General features: G+C 42.8%; 1 protein-coding gene across 3 annotated transcripts in view; it reads left to right on the top strand.

Annotated features, from left to right (window-relative positions):
* Window positions 1-650: 650 nt before the first annotated feature.
* ZNF18 (zinc finger protein 18) overlaps window positions 651-16336 on the top strand; it is a 27872-nt gene continuing 12186 nt past the window's right edge. For all 3 annotated transcript variants that reach the window (XM_012777496.2, XM_012777488.2, XM_012777470.2), the window contains exons 1-4: window positions 651-701; window positions 6991-7459; window positions 8716-8905; window positions 9667-9758. In XM_012777496.2, coding sequence (XP_012632950.2) covers window positions 7070-7459; window positions 8716-8905; window positions 9667-9758 — 672 coding nt within the window. In that variant the 5' untranslated portion in view covers window positions 651-701; window positions 6991-7069. The remainder of the gene's footprint in view (window positions 702-6990; window positions 7460-8715; window positions 8906-9666; window positions 9759-16336) is intronic.

The following is a 16336-nucleotide window of genomic DNA, read 5'->3' as shown; positions in this document are numbered from 1 at the left end:
TGTGTCTGAGAGACGACGAGGTGCGATCGCAGGACCTGGCCATTGTCGGCGCGTGGCGAAGGGACGGAGAAGGGCAGGGAGGAAACAGGGATGACGTCTGTGCTGGAGGAGAGTGGGAGAAAGAGGCAGAGAAAGAAACGAAGGTGGAGAAGTTGGCAGCACACTGAACTACCCCAACACTGAATGGGGAGGAGAGGACCCGGAGAACGCAGAGACAGCAAGGCTGGCGCAAGTCGAGCGCCCCGGGGAGGCCGGGTGAGGCAAGAATGACAGCAGGAGAGAGGCGCCGGTCAAGACCCGGGAACAATGGCCGACTCCCAGCTTTGGGTGTGGGGCTGCGCAGAGGGGTTGGGGATACACAAGGGAGTGCTCTCTGGAGAACTCGCAGGGCTTGGCCGAGTGCCTGGCACGCTGTCGGCACGAAATCAATGGCCGGTGAGAAGCGATGGAAGGCAGGACCCACAAGACGACGCACACAGGGGTCGCCGGCGGCGCTGGCTAGGGCTGCCTCGCCGGGCGGCGGGGGTTGGTGGGCCGCGGTGCTGGGGCGGGGCGGAGCAGCCCCGGCGGCCAATCGGAGCCTCGGCTTCGGCCCCGCCTCCTCGTCCCGCCCAGCGCTGCGCGTCGCTCGCCGGCCGCCTAAGGCGCGCGCAGCCGCCCAGCTCCCGGAAGTGCGCCCGGAGCCGGCGCCGCGGGCTGAGGTGAGCTCGCGGGCTGGGCGGGCCCAGCCTCCGGCCGCCCCGGGTCAGGCCTGGCGCCACCCGCGTCCGCGCGGGGCTCGGCTGGGCCCCCGACAGCTGGGGCGAGGCCAGCGGGCGCGCGCGCCTGTGCGCCTGGGAGCGCGCGCGCGCGGGCGCGGGGACGTGGCGACGGCGGGGGAGGGGCGGCCGGGCTGCGAGTGGAGCCTGGGCCCGGTGGGCTCGCCCGAACCGCGGCCCGGCTCCGCGTTACCGCGCGGGTGGGCCCCGCGGACGCCCCGGCCGGGTCTCTGCGCTGGGGCCGAAAACGGGCTCCGCCCCTCTGCCTTCCTGCAGAGGCTGCGAGTGAGCCTCGGGAGGAGGGAGCCCGCCGGGATAGGTGCCTGGGGTCTCTCCGCCCTCGGGCGCGTGGGGGAGACCGCGTCGCACTGCCCGGGCCTCGCCGCGCTGAATGCCCGCAGCTCCCCCGGCCGAGACGGCCCACGCACCGCCAGACGTGGCAGCTCTCCGCCCCAGCGCGAGCGCTCCAGCCTTCGTGGTTTCAGTCTGGCTGCTGCCTTTGAGCCTCGGGCTCCCGATTTGTTGGTTGATTAATCAATCAGTGGCAGGGTCTCGCTGTGTTCCTGGGCTGGCTCGTCCGTAACACTAACCTTCCAGGGTGTTGGCGACAATCAGAGGTCGCAAGAACAGAGCCTAATAATGTGCTGATGCATCGTTGGTGCTCCGAGAATGGTTACTTGTATATGTAGCCATGCTCGCAACTTGTGTGTGTGTGTCAAGTATGCTCACCCAGAATGTGCATTACAAAATTCATTCTGTTTATTAAAGCTTTCATAAGTATAACAAATATACATTTGTGATAACTTTACTTTTTTTTCCCTTAACTAATGGAGGAGAAGATCCTTAAGAAGTCACTGAGATTAAAAACTCTCTATACAGTGATTTAATTTTCAATAGTTGGGGCATTTTTTCTTATCCCCTGTCTGGGAGCATAATAATCGTTAACATCAGATTTAAATAATTTATAAAATCTGTAGTTTTTTCCTAAATGTCATTTCTCTTAAACGCTACCTACACTCCTGTCATAATGTAGGAACTGAATAAATTTGAATAACTTTACACATCTTGAATAAGTTTACACGTATCTTGCTATCTGGAATCTTACTACGTGTTATTTGAAACTCATGAGCCAAATAGATTAGATTTACATAATGAAGGATTTTTGTAGATTCATTTTTTTAAACACATATTTATTTGAAACTTAAGTGTCTGCCTCTGAGCAATGCTTTAGCTGTTTCCCACAAAGTTTGATATGCTGTGTTTTCATTATCATTCATTACGAAAATATATTTTAATTTTCTTTGTGATTTCTTCTTTGACCATGTTATTTAGGAGAGTTATTTAATAATTTCTATAAGCTGGGATTTTCCAGATACTTATTATTATTGACTCTAATTTAATTGCACTGTTGTCAGGGAATATATACTTTAAGACATCAGTCTTTGGAAATTTATTTATTCCTATGGTCTGTTTTGGGGAGTGTTTCTTACATACTTTATATGAACATATATTCTACAGTTTTGGGTCCAATGTTCTGTAAATATCAACTAGAGCAAATTGGTTGATAATGTTCAGATTTTCCATATCTTTACTGATTTTTTTTTTGTTGTTACATATACTTGTCCTGTCAATTACTGAGGGAAGGTTGTTAAAATCTCCAACTATGGTTGAAGATTTTTCCTGTTAGAGTTGATATTAGGAACATACACATTTAGGGTTTTTATGTGTTCTAGATTATTTGACCCATTTATTGTAATGAAATGTCTTTATTTCTCTTTATTGTGAAATCTACTTTGTCAGTGCTAATAGCCACACCAATTATATATTTTTGATGCATTGACACATTTCTCATAGTGGGTCTATTTCTCTTTGTTTTCCAGTCTGCTTGGTCACATGCTAATATAGCCATATCAGCTTTCATATGTTTGTTGTTTGCATAGAATATTTTTTCCATCTGTTTGTTATCAGCCTGTCTTCATATTTAAAATGTCTCTTGCAGACAGCATATAGTTGGATCATTTTAAAAATCTGACAATCTCTGCCTTGTAATTGGAGTGTTTAGTCCATTTACGTTTAATGTAGTTATTGTTATGATTGAGTTTTAATCTACCATATTGTTTTGCTTTTCATTTGACTTTTCTGTTTTTTATTTCTCTTTTGATCCTTTTCTATCACATTTTCAATTTTTGAGTTTTTTTTTAGGTATTTTTTTAGGTATTCCTTTATTAGGTTTTCAGCAATATCTCTTCTATATTTTTAGACCTAGCAATATACATCTTTAACTTATGAAAGTTTAGTTTAATTTATCAGTCTATTTTAATATTGTACCACTTTATATTTAACAATTCATATTTCTCATTTCTTATCTCTCAACACCTTTATACTCCCATTGCCCACCTGACACTCCTTCACCAATTGCTTCCCAATTCCCACATCCTATTTCTTACTTGGGACTTCGCAAATACAATAATACAACAGAGAGATTAATTCCATTTATTCCCTCCTTCGTGCTATTTTAATCTTTTACTTGCGTTATATTGTTATATGTCATTATTTTTGCTTTTAACTGTCAGCTGCCTTTTAAGGAAGTTAGAGGCTGGGCATAGTGGCTCACGTCTGTAATCCTAGCACTTTGGGAGGCCAAGGCAGGAGGATTGCTTGAGGTCAAGAGTTCGAGACCAGCCTGAGCAAGAGTGAGACCCCGTCTCTACTAAAAATAGAAAGAAATTAGCCAGACAACTAAAAATAGAAAACATTAGCCGGACATGGTGGCATACACCCTTAGTCCCAGCTACTGGAGAGGCTGAGGCAGGAGGATCGCTTGAGCCCAGGAGTTTGAGGTTGCTATGAGCTAGGCTGACACCACAGCACTCTAGCCCAGGCAACAGAGCGAGACTCTGTCTCAAAAAAACAAACCCCAAAACAACACCAACAAAAAAAAACAAAGGAAGTTATAATATTTTATATTCATTCATCAGATTTTAACCATTTTTAGTGTTCTTCATTCCTTTCTATAGATCTGAGTTTCCCATTTACTGGAAGGATGTCCTTTAGCATTTGTTGTAATGCATATCTACTAGTGGCAGATTATCCTGGTTTATCTGAAAACTGTATACAGTATTTTAATTTTTGTTTCTGAAGAACGTTTTTCCTGGATTTAGAATTCTGAGTTGCAGGGTTTTTTTACCCCCCAGAATTTTCGTTTGTTTCTTTTTAGTTTTCATTTCTCCGTGGAAAGTCCCTGTCTTTTTTTCTCATTAAAATTATGCTTTTCTCTAAATCACTGGGCCATTTTGGAATTGGTTTCTCTTGACTACTTTTTCCTTTGACTTTGGGTTACATTTTCCTGTTTCTTTACGTGTCTAGTAATTTTGGCTTACATCCTGGGTATTATGGATGACACATTGTAGATGCTAAGGGTTCAGTTATCTTCTTCTGAAGAGTGTTGATGTTTTGTGTTAGCAGGTAGTTCTACTCACTGACTGATCACTTTCAAGTTGGGTAGGCTTAATTTTATGCTTTGCTAGAGCAGCTCTTTGCAAAGTCCAAGATGTTTCCCATGTCCTTCTAAGTCGATGGAACTAGACCTCAGGCTGGGTCTCACCTATAGATCTTATTAAGGCTTGGTTTTAGGTTTTATTTAGGCTTTGTTCTGGGGTGCGGTCTTTATTCGTAACATGTAGCTTTTTTCATATCTTGGGATGCCTTTGGTGTTAATGAGGTCTTTCTACCCTGGATGGTCAAAAACTCCAGTGTCTCTCATTACTGATTGGCCCTTTATGTTTCTGCTTTGCTCTTAACCCTGTAGCAACTTCTCTGTTAAACCTTGCAGTTTTACCCTGCTCACATGCAGTCCATCCCTTGGCTAAGGGCTTACAGAGGAAATCATATTCATACTTCTGTCTCTGTCACCACAGCTCCCTCTCTGCCTTGTTCTTCAGATTCCAGTCACTTCAGCAGCTCCAGATTCTAATCTCTGCCTCCTCAGCATAGTGAAACCATTGAGCTCTGCTTAAAGCTCAGTACCTGCACTGTGGTTGGGAATTTGTCTCCAGGCAGACATCTAGGATGATCATGGGGCTTGTGAATTTCTTTTCTCTCAGAGACTACATGCTTGCCTGCCTTGTTGTCCAGTGCCTGAAAACAGTACATTATATGTTTTCTCTGGTTTTGTAGTTGTTTCCAGTGGGTGAGCTAGTCTGTATTACCAGTTACTCTGCCATGGCCAGAAACAATTCCCTAAACACTTAATATATGTCACTCTAGCACACTGGATGCTGCATGAATATATGAATGAAATATGTGAGTTTCTTTTTTTTTTTTTTTGAGACAGAGTCTCACTCTGTTGCCTGGGCTAGAGTGCCGTGGTGTCAGGCTAGCTGACAGCAACCTCAAACTCCTGGGCTCAAGCCATCCTCCTGCCTTAGCCTCCCAAGTAGCTGGGACTACAGGCATGCACCGCCATGCCCGGCTATTTTTTTCTATATATTTTTAGTTGTCCAGCTAATTTCTTTCTATTTTTTAGTAGAGATGGGGTCTTGCTCTTGCTCAGGCTGGTTTCGAACTCCTGACCTCGAGCAGTCCTCCCGCCTTGGCCTCCCAGAGTGCTAGGATTACAGGTGTGAGCCACCGTGACTGACCAGCAAGGTTTCTTTTTAAACAAAATATAAATTTAGCGAGGTCCACATAAAAAAACATGATATTAAAGTTGACCCTTGAACATCACAGGTTTGAACTATGTGGGTACACTTATATGAGGATTTTCTTCCACTTCTGCTACCCTTGAGACAGTGTAAATGTAACCAACTACTCCTCCCCCTCTTCTCTTCCCCTCCCTCCTTCCCCTCTTCTCCCCCTCCCTCCCTACCTACTCAATGTGAATAGTAAATATATTTTCTCTTATAGTTTTCTTAATAATATTTTCTTTTCTCTAGCTTACTTTATTGTAAGAATACAGTATATAATACATAAAACATACTACATATATGTTAATCAACTGTTCATGTTATCAGTAAGGCTTCTGGTCAACAGGAGGCTATTAGTAGTTAAGTTTTAAGGGAGTCAAAAGTTTTGTACAGGTTTTTGACTTCATGGGGGTCAGCACTCCTAACCCCCAAGTTGTTCAAGGGTCAATTATAATTCTTTTGATCTCTTTCCTTTTTTAGATCCTTAGAAAAATTTGCTTTTTTACTTTTTTTTTTTGGTTCAGTTATGGTTTTCTGATGTAGTATGTGTTATTTGGGTGAAGTGGTAGGGATGAGGATACTGCTTCTTATACCTCAAGAAATAAGCAGCTATTGACAGCTAGAGTATCGTACTGATCTCTGATTAAGCCGGGCACCCAAGTGATTGGCTGTTCTTTTGATTGTTGTGATTAGTGTTAGGGAGAAATCATGACCTTCAGTCCCTTCATAACATTTAGAGAGTTACCCAATAATGCAATATTAGAATTACCTGCAAGAAAGTTAACTAGAAATAGTACATGATACTTTTAAAATATCTTAATATTAACTTTGGCATTTAATATTTCTCTTTTCACTGTCCTAGTTGTGGTGTTCTAAATTTTGATACTATTCAGATAAAATAGTGATTATGTATTTCAAGGCCATAGGAGTATTTTTGAGGTAGTCACTATTTGTTCTAAACCCTCTTGAAGCCCAAGGTTGAAAGTTTCAGGTATGACACATTTTTCATAAATTTTCAAATAGCCCTATTATCAACATGGCTCTCAAAAGAGGTCACTTAGAAATTTCATTATGCCTTTTTGAGAAGTCTTAATTTGTTTTCTTCAACCTACTATTTATTGTGGAAACATCTGATCATTTCAACATTAGCCTTTATTCCTAGGGCGTGAATGTCTTTGTCCAGCTTTATTTTTTAGTATGCAGATGTACATAGATGCAGATATAGAAGTGTTTTGCAGAAGAGCCATTTACCTAGAAACTTATAGTGAAAATGCCTCATTTGGTACATTTCATTCTTCTATTTGGTCTAGACATTTGAAGACCAAGTGAGACCATTATAAAATGAGCAGGGTGATGGTGGCTGTTTAGATATGATATCAGTGTTTTGCTTTGTGGCTTCAGGTTTACAGTCTGTAAAAATAGACTGGTATATTCACTGAGCAATTTCAGAAGATTCATAGTTGACTTCAAGGCTTCTCAGGTATTGTTCTTTCTGAAAGTATGTCTGTCCCCTCCTCTGTATAGCACTCGATCTCATTCTCTTTTAGTGTTTCTGTGAAGACCCAGTTCTCCCCAGAGACAATTCCACTCCAGAAGCACTTCACCTAAAAGGACTTGCGCAGCTAGATGATGCCCATTGACCTGGGGCAGGCCCTGGGCCTGCCACCATCATTGGCAAAGGCCGAGGACTCCCAATTCTCTGGACCAGATGCTGCCCTTCAAGAGGAACTCTCCAGCCCTGAGACTGCACGCCAGCTTTTCAGGCAGTTTCGTTACCAGGTGATGTCTGGGCCCCATGAGACCCTGAGACAACTTCGGAAGCTATGTTTCCAGTGGCTGCAGCCAGAGGTTCACACCAAGGAGCAGATCCTAGAGATCCTCATGTTGGAGCAGTTTCTGACCATCCTGCCTGGGGAGATCCAGATGTGGGTTCGCAAGCAGTGTCCAGGCAGTGGAGAAGAGGCAGTGACCCTTGTGGAGAGCTTGAAGGGAGACCCCCGGAGACTGTGGCAGTGGGTAAGCAGAGGCTACTATGATCTGTGAGTGAAGCACAGACGCCCTCTAGGGTCCTTATCAGGTGTGTTGTCTTTTTTCTGATATCACTTATGACACGAAATGTATCTACACCAATAGCCAATTCTCTGATACCAGCTGATTGTCCAGCAGTTCAATTCCATTCTGAAACTAACTATCTGGAGTTAGTGCAACCCCATAGGTTCAGGGCTTAGTCTCACCAGACCACCTTTCCCTGCTTCAGATGCCATTTTAAGTCCCGGGGGCCACCTGTACCTCTGAGAAACCACCTATAAATTCAGGAGTTCTTACAATCATCTCTTTATTTGGTAATTGGTGAGTTTGACTTACAGAACTCAGGGAAACACTTTACTCACTGTTACTGGTTTATTATAAAGGATATAACTCACTAACAGCCAAATGGAAGAGTCGCCTAGGACAAGGTATAGGGGAGGGGGCATGGAGCTTCATGCCTTCTGGCATGCCACCTTACCAGAACCTCAATGATTTCACCAACCTGGAAGCTTCCTGAACCTCATCAGTTAGGGATTTTTATGGAGGTTTCACTGTTTCAGCACAGTTGATTAAATCTTCCCTCCTCAGAAGTTTGGCAGTAGGGTTGGAAGTTCCAACCCTTCTATCACATGGTTGGTTCATCTGGCAACCAGCTCCCATCCTGAAGCTGTTTAGGGGGCCCAAGACACCTCATTTAGCGAACACTCAGGTATGGTTGAAAAGGACTCATTATGAGTAGCAATGATGTTTTTACTCCTGTCACTCAGGAAATTACAAGGGATTTAGGAGCTCTGTGCCAGGAACCGGAGGCAAAGACCAAATGTGTATTAATATTTCTTGTTATATCACATCTGGGTTTTCCCATACCTCACCTAATTCTAAGACTCTCTTTGACTCTCAACACTTTTTACCTATTGGGGATTAAAGTCTCCCATCCTATTCATCTTTAGACTAGAATGTTTGAGAGGTTGTTGAAGAGATGCCTGAGTTTTAATTTGTGGGGATTGTCCAATAGAAGCACATTAGTGGCATGTCTTGAAGGTCTCCCAGGCCTTGTTCAGGCCTCAGCTTTTGGTGCTTTCTGAGTCACTGATCCTGCTGGACTAGAAATCAAAGCTGATTTTCTCTTTCTCCACTCCATGCCCCTGAAGACTGTCTTATGATCTGTTGTACAGAATTTGCTTTGTATCTTTTAGAAATCCTGACTCTGGGTCCTTTGGTAATTAGTACTATATGGTCTCTAGATCAGCATCCAAGTTCTAGGACAAGAAATCTTATCAGAGAAGATGGAATCTCCAAGCTGCCAAGTGGGGGAAGCGGAGCCCCATATCGTAGTGGTGCCTCAGGAGTTGGGACTTCAGAACTCACCCTCAGGGCCTGGGGAGCTCCTGAGCCACATCGTGAAAGAGGAGTCTGATACGGAACCAGAATTAGGTAAAGGCAGTTATTCATGGTGGTGTGTGTTGCTCTCTTGGAGAACTTTGGGGATTGTGGTTAGTAGGCCTAAGTGTGAGTTGAAATGATAAGTTGCTCAGATTGCAGTATCTCCGGAAAGTTTGGAAACAGGGTAGACCTAAATAAATCACTCTGATTTGGAGATTCAAAGTCTGTATTTTGGCTGGGCGTGGTGGCTCACGCCTGTAATCCTAGCACTGGGAGGCCGAGGCAGGCGGATTGCTCGAGGTCAGGAGTTCGAAACCGGCCTGAGCAAAGAGCGAGACCCCTTCTCTACTATAAATAGAAATAAATTAATTGGCCAACTAATGTATATAGAAAAAATTAGCCGAGCATGGTGGCACAAGCCTGTAGTCCCAGCTACTCGGGAGGCTGAGGCAGAAGGATCGCTTGAGCCCAGGAATTTGAGGTTGCTGTGAGCTAGGCTGATGCCACAGCACTCACTCTAGTCTGGGCAACAAAGTGAGACTGTCTTAAAAAAAAACAAAGTCTGTATTTTAAGCCACCTTATGACTGGGCCAGACTATTTGGACTTTGGTTCTGAGGATTGAGGTAGGAGAAAATATGGGTGAGACTGGAAGGTTGGAGGGAGTTGGAGTTTGTTAGGGAGGTAAACATAACTGTCGAAATGTGGATGGCAGAGCAGGTGTCATTCTAATTTGTAAAGATTTTTATCTGTGCCCTCTGGGGAGCTTTAAGGAAGACTTCTAGATTCTGAAAACTTCCTTTTCTTACTTCAGTCCTGGCTGCTTCCCAGCTTCCTGCCCAGCCCGAGGACAGGCTCATCAGAGACCAGGACTTCGGGGCCTCACTTCTTGCAGCAGCACCCCAGGTGAGCTGGGTTCCCCTGCTTCTTACCCATAATCCAGGCTTTGAGGGTGTGGCAGTACCCAGGAGGATTGAAAGGGCAACACAGTGTCAGAAGTGGAATAGAGAGGAGGGTCTAGCTAGGATAACAATTATAGTAAATGTGTAATGAACTCTGAGTTTTATTTTATTTTTTTTTTTAGAGAGAGTCTCGTTTTGTTACCCAGGATAGAGTGAGTGCCATGGCGTCAGCCTAGCTCACAGCAACCTCAAACTCCTGGGCTCAAGCGAACCTCCTGCTGCCTCAGCCTCCCAAGTAGCTGGGACTACAGGCATGCGCCACCATGCCCCACTAATTTTTTTTCTATATATATTAGTTGGCCAATTAATTTCTTTCTATTTATAATAGAGATGGGGTCTCACTCTTGCTCAGGCTGGTTTTGAACTCCTGACCTCAAGCAATCCTCCCTCCTTAGCCTCCCAGAGTGCTAGGATTACAGGCGAGAGCCACTACGCCTGGACTACTCAGAGTTTTAATATTTCTTTCAAGCCAGAATATTTTCTAATTGTCATCTTGTATAACGGAATCTGGCCTCTGGAGAAAGGTACAAGTTGCTGTGAAGAGGCCAGTCTTGTCAGTGGTCATCTTTCCCCTTTTATTACCTTTGGGTTATGCTAAGAAAAGACTACTTCATTTTCTAGTCTAGGCCACCCATAAAAGAGTCAGTTTGAGAGTTTGAATGATTATATCTAAAGTGGGACAGGTGAATCTTTCTTACCCCCTAACTTTGTGGAAATATAATTGACAAACCAAAAACTGCACATATTTGAAATTTACAATTTGGTGAGTTTTAATATACATATACACTTGTGAAACCATGACTACAGTCAAGATAATAGACATATCCATTGCACTCTTAAGTTTCCTTTTTATTTTTTGTAATCTTGCCCCTTTTCAACCCCTCCTTCCTGAGGCAAGCACTGATCTGCTTCTGCTACCATATGTTTGCATTTTCTAGAATTTTATATAAAATGGAAGCATGCCATATGTACTCTTTGTTCTTCTGCATATAATGTATTTTTTTTTCTTCTTTTATTCTCACTGGTTTAAAACAATTTGATTATGATGTGCCATGGAGTCATTTTCATCTGTATTATGTATGCTTGGGGTTCATTGAACTTCTTGGATCTGTGGGTTTATAGTTTCCATCAAATTTGGAAAATTTTTGGCCATATTTCTTCAACTGTTTTTTTTGTTGTTGTTTTGTTTTTTATGTTTCCCTTATTTCTTTTCTCCTTTGGGGACTTGGAGAATAATACATGTAGAATGTATATAATGATAATATATATACACATATTAATAGTAGAGCTCTTCAAATTGGCCCGCAGCTTACTGATTTTTTTTCTTTGTAAACACCTTGATGTTTCATTTTGGACAGTTTCTATTTTTATGTCCTCATTAATATTTTATTCTACTGTATCTAATCTGCTATTATTCTCATTCAGTAAATTTTTCATCTCAGATATATTTTTCATCTCTAGAAGTTTCATGTCTGTGCTTAATGTATCCAGTCTTTCCTTCAGCTTCTTAAACATATAGAATATAATTATATTTGTATGAATATCCTTATCTACTGATTATCACCTGTATTGGTTCTGGGTCAGTTTTGATTGAATAATGTCCTCATTATGAGATGAATTTTCTTGCTTTTTTGTATGCCTGGTAATCTTTGATTAGATATCAGACATTGTAAATTTTACCTTGTTGGGTATGGGATATTTTTGTATTCCTATAAATGTTCTTGAGCTTTGCTTTGGGATGCTGTTAAGTTATCTGCACATAGTTTGTTATATGGGACCAAAGAAGCCTTTAGGATTAATTTTTCCCACTTCTGAGCTCATACCCTTCTGAATATTCCATCTGATACTCCTTAATCCGAATAGTCTGTCTGGTACCAGGTTTTCCACTCTCCCTGGTGGAAATCTGAACAATTTCCAGCACTGTATGAGCTCGGGGGATTATTTCCTCTGATTCTTTCGGGTGGTTGTTTCTCAGACTTCAGGGAGACCCTCTCTAGATCTCCAGAGCTCTCTCTTTGTGTGGCTTCCCCCTCTCTGATTTTCTGATTGTGCTGTCTCGAACCTTCTTGGCCTTCTCAGACTCAGAGCTCCTTCTGCTCAACTCAGGGAGGCTGCAGGCTTGGCCTGGCTTCCCCCTTCGCGTGTTGCTGCCGGGATCCTCTCTCTAGGCAGTAAGTTTGGAAACTATCTCGCTTCATTTGTTTCCCCACTTTCAGAGGTCTCATTCTGCTGTGCTCTGCCTAATGTGCAATGTCTGAAAACCATTGTTTCATATATTTTAACCTCTTTTTCAGTTTCAGGCAGGAAGGTAAATCTAGTTTCTGTTACTTCATTTTTACTGTAGACAAAAGTCTCTGTTATAGGTTTATCTTGATCATGTAGTTAACAACTCTGCAAAGTTCAATTTGGTAAAAATAAAAATTTTCAGGAACCTATACACCTTAATGGAAACATTGTTTAAAACCTCGAGGGAACTCCTCTTGGGAATTGACTTGCAAGATACCCAATCTTTTTGGCACCAGGGACTGGTTTCATGGAAGACAGTAAGATAATTTTTCCACAGACTGGGGGTCGGGGGAGACCGAGCACAGGTAGTGATGCGACAGATGGGGGATGGCTGTAAATAAAGACGAAGCTTTGCTTGCTCACCTTCTGCTGTGTGGCCCAGTTTCTAACAGGCTATGGACTGCTACCCATCTGTGGCCTGGGGCTTAGGGACCGGGACCACAGCTTTAGAGTGAAGGTGAAAGTGGAGAAGGCAGTAGGTGGTGCTTAATACAGTGCTTCAGAAGAGGGTCTGAGACATAAAGACTAGAATACCAATGTCACAGCTTATCCTGAGGGAGGGGAAATGGGAGGTGACAGGGAGGGATATACCTTTTTGGTCATTCGAGGGTACCTTTCTTGCTGCTTTCAAGGTACCCTGTTCTGGATAACTTAAAATCAAAAGATTCAAAATTCTCAGCAGTACCAATTTGTTATTTGCAACCATATATGTGCATACATATATGTGCATACATATATGTGCATGTGTGTGTGTGTGTGTGTGTCTGTAATTCCCTCTATTCAGCTGTAAACTGATTAGCAAGCACTGAAGACAAACAAATAAAAATATCCCTACCCAATGTGAATATCCCTCCCCCAAACTAACAGCAATTATCTGCATCAGAAAGACCTTGATATTTAGTGGAATCCTTTAAAAGTAAAGGGAGTTTTTAAATGTAAGTAATCACTCCTTCTAACCTCTTTCGTAAATTAGGAACTTAACGAATGATGCCAGAATGATGATAGGGTATCATTATCACTGCAAAATAGTACTTCATTATGAGAAACCATGACTGAGTTGGAACCTCACGTGGACTCTAGGGATGTATGTACTCAATTCTCGCATTTTCAAACTTAAAGGAGCTCAGCATAAGTATTACAACTTTGGGCAAGTCAGTCAGTTGTGGTAATATCTCCTAAACCCACAAGATGGTGCTAGTTCCTCATAAAAATAGAGATAATTTCTCCATCAAATCTCATACTTCTGTCCTTCCAGAATAGAAAGTTAGGTTTTTCCTCCTCTTATAAATATGAGAAAAAGGCAAGATGACTGTCGTTGGTGTCTTGCCTCTTAAGTGGGGGGTTTTTTATTCTAGTATCCCCAGTTTCTTGGCGGTTCTTTAAGTAAGTTTGTAATTTTAAGCTTGGAGTACCCTGGTCAGAGGCTCCTGAAGCAACTTTTCTGGTTTTTGAATGAGCCGATTGTGACCCTTGGTGCCTGATTTTGGTGGCTGTATCCTTTTTGTATAGCCTGGTACTGATCTTAGTAGCTACTGTTTTTGTGCCTGTGGAATAGGCCCTGTGTCCAGCAAGCCAGGCAGCCGGCCGGTCAGATATGACTGTGCTTGGCATTCAGATCCTTTCCACTGCTAGCACTGAAGCAAGGGTCTGTGTGTTCTGACCACAAAGACTGAGAAGGCCTATATTCAGTAGTGTTTGTTCAAACTGGTTATTTTCAGGAGGTTGTTAAAATAGCCTCATTCACAGAAGATTAGCAAAATAAGCTGCTAGCAGTTTAAAAAATTAAACATTTTAAATTAAAATTTGTATTAAAATGTGTTATAATTAATAGTTGAATATATAGTTAAAGGTATTGAAGTCACTTTTCAGGTTCCTATCCTATCCTTTCTAGCCTAAAAACATCCAACCCCTCTTGCTTTCCCTGAGTAGTAGTATATTGTGTATAATAGGAAGATGACTTCATAATTCCTCTCCTCATTTCTGTTCCCTGAAGCCTGGCTATTCATTATATAATGCATGGCTATCAATTTGGGAGTTCTTGAAAGTGATGCAGAATCCTTTAATTGTCTCTGCAAACCCTTGGGGTAAATCTGAGAGACTGCATGTGATAGTAATAATATATACTGTCTACTGGGGACTTATTGCTAAGGGCTTTATTTCACCCTGACAACATATATTGAATGCCTACTCTGCCCGGGCAGGGTCTTGGGGACTAGTTGAAAGTACAGTGGAGAGTACTGTAAAGGACAGATAAAGTCATTTTCTCATGGAGCTTACATTGCTAGTAGAGGTAATAATTAATTGAATACTTATGTGTGTGCACATACACATATATACACACGCACATATATATTTAATAAACTGTGATGAATGCTATGAATGACGAGTACAGTATACTATGAAAAGAGATGACATTGCATTATTTTTCCCAGTCTTCCAACAATATATATATATATTTTTTGAGACAGAGTCTCGCTTTGTTGTCCAGGCTAGAGCGAGTGCCGTGACGTCAGCCTAGCTCACAGCAACCTCAAACTCCTGGGCTCAAGCAATCCTGCTGCCTCAGCCTCCCGAGTAGCTGGGACTACAGGCATGTGCCACCATGCCCGGCTAAATTTTTATATATATATATCAGTTGGCCAATTAATTTCTTTGTATTTATAGTAAAGATGGGGTCTCGCTCTTGCTCAGGCTGGTTTTGAACTCCTGACCTCGAGCAATCCACCCGCCTCAGCCTCCCAGAGAGCTAGGATTACAGGCATGAGCCACTGCGCCCGGCCCTCAACAATATTTTGATTTCAGTACTATCGTTGGGTGAGGCCTGAGACTCTGAAAGGTTAAGTAACTTGCTCAAGGCCACACAACTAGAATATGGCAAGGCTAGGACTTGAAACCCAGTGTATCTGACTCCACAGAATGGGCTGCTAGTCGCTCTGCCATACAATCTTTGTTTCTTTTTTTTCTTTTCTTTCTTTTTTTTTTTTTTTTTTTTTTGAGACAGAGTCTCGCTTTGTTGCCCAGGCTAGAGTGAGTGCCGTGGCATCAGCCTTAGCTCACAGCAACCTCAAACTCCTGGGCTCAAGGGATCCTCCTGCCTCAACCTCCCGAGTAGCTGGGACTACAGGCACGTGCCACCATGCCCGGCTAATTTTTTTAATATATATTTTTAGTTGTTCCATTAGTTTCTTTCTATTTATAGTAGAGATGGGGTCTCACTCTTGCTCAGGCTGGTTTCGAACTCCTGACCTTGAGCAATCTGCCCGCCTCAGCCTCCCAAGAGTGCTAGGATTACAGGCATGAGCCACCACGCCCGGCCACAATCTTTGTTTCTAATGGTTGGCCTTTTGGTGGAGAGATTGAAATTTGAAGTCACGAAAGCAGACCCTAGCTATATGGCATTCCCAGTTTTAAGTCTCCAGTCTGTGGTTCCATAGGAAAAGACGAGCTCCTTTGGGGGATAATGGAGGGAAACCTTGCTCCAGAGAACCCATCAATTTCCTACTAACTGGGAGGAAAACTGACTTAATGTTAGACCCTAAATCCAGAACTTTCGGGAGATTCCAAGCGTGTATGGCTGCAACATCTTTCTCTTCCCTGAATTGTTTGAGGGCAAGGCTTCCAATGCGTTTGACTTCGTTGTTGATTCTTCCCACCTTTTCACTGATTTGCACTTGTTTTCTCAACAAATTCCTTTTATATTTTTTTCTTTTCCCTCTTGAATTTTCAGAATTTAATTAATAGTGAGAAATTCAGGCTCTTACTATTCAAAGACTGCTACTAAAAGCTCTTGAAAAAATTTTTAATAAGGCCGGGTGCGGTGGCTCACGCCTGTAATCCTAGCACTCTGGGGGGCCGAGGCGGGTGGATCGCTCAAGATCAGGAGTTTGAGACCAGCCTGAGCAAGAGCGAGACCCCGTCTTTACTAAAAATAGAAAGAAATTAATTGGCTAACTAAAAATATATAGAAAAAATTAGCCGGGCATGGTGGCGTATGCCTGTAGTCCCAGCTACTTGGGAGGCTGAGACAGAAGGATTGCTTGAGCCCAGGAGTTTGAGGTTGCTGTAAGCTAGGTTGATGCCACGGCACTCTAGCCCAGGCAACACAGTGAGAGTCTGTCTCAGAAAAATAAAAAAATAAAAAAAGAACAGTGTAGAAAAGGCTTCTGCCTTCTGTATGTTCTCCACTCTTAAATACATGGCAACTGAAAAAAAAATACACACACAGAATTTAAAGCC

The sequence above is a fragment of the Microcebus murinus genome, chromosome 18, assembly GCF_040939455.1.
Source record: "Microcebus murinus isolate Inina chromosome 18, M.murinus_Inina_mat1.0, whole genome shotgun sequence".
Taxonomy (NCBI): domain Eukaryota; kingdom Metazoa; phylum Chordata; class Mammalia; order Primates; family Cheirogaleidae; genus Microcebus; species Microcebus murinus.
Note: the sequence above shows the minus strand (reverse complement) of the source record. Positions and strands in the feature narration are given on the sequence as shown.